The sequence below is a fragment of the Octopus bimaculoides genome, chromosome 18, assembly GCF_001194135.2.
Source record: "Octopus bimaculoides isolate UCB-OBI-ISO-001 chromosome 18, ASM119413v2, whole genome shotgun sequence".
Taxonomy (NCBI): Eukaryota; Metazoa; Mollusca; class Cephalopoda; order Octopoda; family Octopodidae; genus Octopus; species Octopus bimaculoides.
Window position 1 is genome coordinate 1,885,064 of NC_068998.1, and position 5,000 is coordinate 1,890,063.

Below are 5,000 nucleotides of genomic sequence, written 5' to 3' on the forward strand. Positions count from 1 at the left end.
AAATAAAGAATAATATATATATATGTGTGTGTGTGTGTGTGTGTTTATGTAATGTGTGAGTCAAGAAAAAGGATATCAGGTTTTTGTTTAGTATTCAAAGATAAGTAAACATTGTTATCAAATGATTAAATTACTTTTCTTATGTTTTTCCAAAAATTTCTGTTGCAGTGACCTTTCCCAGAATTTGTTACCAGGAGTTACCGAAGGGAGTTTTGCCAATATGACTTCTTTGCGGAGAATGTGAGTATTTTCTCTCTCATATGTGTATACACACACACACACACACACACACACACACACACACACACACACACACATATATATATATAAACACAAAACAGGTTGTTACATGTTACCTGTAGTGCTCAAGAGCAACTTCATACAAATACATATACATACATACATATAAGACATATGTGGGCGTACACTTCTCAAATAAAATGTATTTTTGTCTTTGTTTTCTAGAGATTTCCAGTCGTCTCATTTACGATGTGACTGTCACCTGCAATGGATTGTCAAATGGTCCAAGAACAACAGTGTGAAGATCCAAGACACAACAGTCTGTGCCATGCCGTCTGATGTTAAGGATCGACCAATTAAAGATCTGAAGAGAAAAGATCTACATTGTGGTAAGGCACTTTCTGTCAAAATTCCTCCTCTTAGTTCCATATTCGGTAACATTTCTGATATGCCCTCCACGATTTCACATCCAGTTTTCCGCGATTGTGGGACTCGGGTGGAATTGTGTTGAGTCAGATTTTCTATAGCTGGATGCCATTTCTGTCATCAGCTTTCACTTGCTTCCAAGCAAGATAATGTTTCTCCATGGAAGACAGGAAATGAACAGTCTCCTTTACAACCTTTACGCACTGTTAAGTCAAATACACATACACACACTCTCCTCTCTATCTATCTCTGTATCTCACTCTATCTATTTTTGTCTCTTATATATATATATATATATATATATATATATATAGGACAGACTCCCTCACAGTTTCTGTCTACCACATCCACTCACAAGACTTTGGTCTGCTGGGGCCATAGTAAAAGACACATGCCAAAGTTTCTGTGCAACACACCATGACCCCTTGGTTACAGAGTAAGCTTCTTAACTGCACAGCCTTACCTGTGCTTATATATATATATATATATATATATATGTATTTTCTAAATGTTATTTTCCTCTTTCCAGAACGTCCTCTGGAACTCCCAGTGTTTGAACTCCTACCTTCAACCAATCAAATTGTGTTCGAAGGAGACAAGCTGCCATTTGAATGTCGTGCTTTCAAAATTGATGATGAAGCGGAAATGTTTTGGGTTCGCAAAGGGAAACGCATGCATACCAATCGCACTGCTGGAATATTCTTACATGAAACTTACATCCCTGACCGACAGATAATGATCAACCGGTTAGTGATTGAGAAACTTAATAAGAATCATCAGGGCGTTTGGGAATGTCAGGTGACCACCCCTCGTGGAAATGTGTCGGACTCGGTTAACGTGGTAGTCATACCAAGCAATGCTTTATACTGCTCCAGAGAACGTGTCCACACCACAAAGGGGATGTACCTGTGGAAGAAGACAGTTACCGGCATCCAGGTGCAGCAGCTGTGCAACTTCGGTAGGAACCAATATGCCACGTATTTCTGCAATGAGTATGGCCACTGGCAAGATCTGGATGTGAGCAGGTGTGAATATGTGATTGAACTAACCCGCAAACTCAACAACTTGGCAACCGTAAGTATCTTTTGTTCACATGAACATACATGTGTGTATATAACACACACACACACATATATATATGTATATAAGTGATGTAGAGGAAGTACTGTATCCCTTTACCATACATGTCAATGTTTTCTAGCAAAAACACAAGACAGGAGGGAACCAGGGATCAGAAGAAACCCTTTTAATGACTGCAAAGGGGCTCGCCAGTAGTGATGTTGAAGTAGGGTGTGTAAAGACTTTCCCAGCAAAAATTTTATCAAATTAATAATTTGTATTTTACAAAAAGTAAATTAATTGCTAATCAGTCATTAAATAATTTGATTTTATTTTGTAAACCCAAAACTGAACAAGTTAAGTTTCATCTGCAGCACAAGTTTTAAATTTATGGTTCTTTTGCAATTAAGGGATCAGAAAGTTCCTGTAGAGTTTATTCCAAACTGGTTGTGCTCCCAGCAATGCTGTCAAACCAGAGTTTTGTCTAAAAGTTGTCCAGAATCCCCTGGAATTTACTACTCGGTGGATCTTCATCAATGACTTCACTCTCCCCAAGAATATTGTCGTTCTTACCCACCACTAAACATCTGTAAGATGCAATGGTTAATAGACCACTGTCCATTTTATCCAAATGGCACAGAATTCTGCCTATTTAACAATATTCCAAGATGCCAGGCACATTGTCTTGGTCCTTGCTTAATGCAAGGCTGCCGCTGTGCAAAAGAAATGAGTTGTGGGAAGACAAAGTCTGATGAACAGAGGCCAGCATCAGTGCCAACCTGCATGGCTCCAGCTGTTGCACAAGGAACTCTCTGTACAGTGTGTGTTGGTTGCAAATAGACTTTCTCATCAGAATTGAAAACCAGCTCAATGGCTTATCTTCATTTTTCATGAAATGGAAGACTAATTTTTCACAGATGTCTTTACCTCTTGAGTGATTTGAACTGAAACCCATCAGTTGAAACTAAAACAATGACAGCTTCACAAGACACAAAGTAGCAAAGACCCTTATTTTCTTCACTGAATCCTTTATTATTTGGTGTCAAAGACTTTGCTGCATCAACTGCGACCTGGTCTCTGGCGCAGTTCCACAGCAAATGCTCTGAGGTGAGCGTTTCACCTTCCAATTTATTGTTGAGGTATTTGTTGTTTGTTGATTTTATTTGATTTTTGTTTTATTTCAGAAAAGTGTGGATGAGAAGAACGCTTTGGACCAAGCTCAAGGTTTACGGGACTTTCTCAGTGGCAACTCAGGAAAAATTAAACATTCAATTGAAGTCACTTTAGTTGCTGTTTGCCTCAGTAAACTTTCCCCTTATGCTCACAGAGAAGTAAGTCTCTCTCTCTCTCTCTCTCTCTCTCTCTCTCTCTTAACTATAGATATTAATTAACTTGCTAATCAACAAATTAATTAACACAGTAATTGCTTGACCAATCCAAATAGTTTCATCTCTTATTTCCTTCTTTGATTTCAGGGTGGACAGATATTCAACATGATGCTGGATACAGCCAGTGACATCCTTGACCTTAATGACAAGCTGCTGGTCAGGGCCCAACAGAACAACAACAGCTGTTCAAGGTACCTCATCATTTCTCTCACCTTTGATCTCACCTTTCTTCTTGCTCCCTTCTACCACTGACCTCACCTATTTCCTTCTGTTTTGCTTCTGTTTCTTCTACAGAATCATGAAAAGTCTTGAAGTGATGACGAAATATGTGCTCCAAAGCAACAGTCACAAGAGTGGTCGTACGCAGAACATTTATGTTGAAGCTTTCAATAAAACCATGGCAAACTATAAAGGAATGTCTTGCTTTCTGCAAGGCAATCCTACCTTAACTCTTCCCTATACCGACGTTCGCTTCCGCTGCCGACCTGGAGATGGTCTCACTAGTTATATAGAATCAACTAGGAAGGTACTATGACATCGATTATATTATTAATATTAATAACTAACATATTTGTGTAAGACTTCAAGTTTGAAAATGATATAAAATGATAAACACATTTACTTTGTTGTTTCTTTGTAGGACATCATATCAGCCATTTATCTGCCTGAAACTTTATTCCACAACTCGGATTTACAGCTCAGTAAATCAACAACTATCGGATTACAGTTTGCAGCAATCATGGATCCATCTGGATTTCCAATCATCAAATTAGGGGACCCGAAACTGGAAGGGAAAAAATGGAAGGTGGCATCAAAGATTATCTCTGGCAGCGTTGGTATGTATGTGTTGGGCTTGGGAGTCAACTTTTCTTTTGTTCTCATCGTCAAGAACATCAGCTACACAAACAAATCTGTCCGTATGTCATTTGAGAGATGATGGATGTGATGTTAGTGTTGATCAGTTGACCACATGGGTCTGAATTGACCTCTCCTTATTGTCATTGTGTTGTGCCGTGGGACACAGAAGAGAGTCTTATGCCTGTGATCCATCTAAACCCCCTGTTTGAGCAAGGTACCTAACTCTCCGTATGCCCCCACGACCACATGATTACCGACAATTCGTTCATCAGCTGATTAAGCTTAGGCCATCATGGTCATCATTGGAATGTATCCTTTTCTAAAATGGTATGGTATGGTATGATATGATTTAAGCGAGCTTGACTGCTATTTCTAGCTTAGAGACTCCTTCGTTGTTTCATATCTGGTAATCGTTTTTAGAAAGGCCGGACACCTAGCTGTAGAACCATTCCCACCAACGGATGTGAATAAAATCTTGTTGACAACGAAACTGAAAAAATATGTAAGCTAGAGTTGTTTCCCTTGGTAAAATAACTAGGTAGATGAGTTATCTCCCCTGTACTATGAAAGTTGCTCAGAATTACCTCCCTTCACCACTTGTAAAATAAAAGCAATGCTTTTTAACGAATTCATTTTCTGATAGAAATGTATCTTTAAAAGCATCTTTTGCGTCTTTTTCATGGCCAAGTCTCTATTGTTTGTAACTCATCTTTCTTTCTGCTCTTACACAACTGAACTGAACTGATGTGTACTCTATATTTGATTCCATTTCAGGTTATTCTATAACAAACTTGTCTGATCCTGTGATTCTGGTGTTTCACACGGCTCCCTCGGTGGATCGGGAGAAACTACAAGCTGTTTACTGGGACTTCTATAGTAATAGTAAGTTCTTATATACTTATCTCTGAATGTGTGGATGGATGGGTGGGTGGATAGGAGTTTTTGATAGGAAAACAAAAGAGAGAAGTGCACAGTGTAAGAACACACACGTCAATGGCAGGTTGATAAAGTACCATTCCAGTAGAATTA

General features: G+C 38.8%; 1 protein-coding gene across 1 annotated transcript in view; it reads left to right on the top strand.

Moving 5' to 3' along the window:
- The window catches only part of LOC106881079 (adhesion G protein-coupled receptor A3), a gene marked incomplete at its 3' end in the record, with an annotated part of 88,359 nt that overhangs the window by 75,040 nt on the left and 8,319 nt on the right, over positions 1-5,000 (top strand). Inside the window, exons 5-12 of the mRNA XM_052974506.1 lie at positions 169-240; positions 466-629; positions 1,196-1,740; positions 2,910-3,056; positions 3,201-3,304; positions 3,408-3,639; positions 3,754-3,949; positions 4,746-4,853. Of these exons, the coding sequence (XP_052830466.1) occupies positions 169-240; positions 466-629; positions 1,196-1,740; positions 2,910-3,056; positions 3,201-3,304; positions 3,408-3,639; positions 3,754-3,949; positions 4,746-4,853 (1,568 nt within the window). The remainder of the gene's footprint in view (positions 1-168; positions 241-465; positions 630-1,195; positions 1,741-2,909; positions 3,057-3,200; positions 3,305-3,407; positions 3,640-3,753; positions 3,950-4,745; positions 4,854-5,000) is intronic.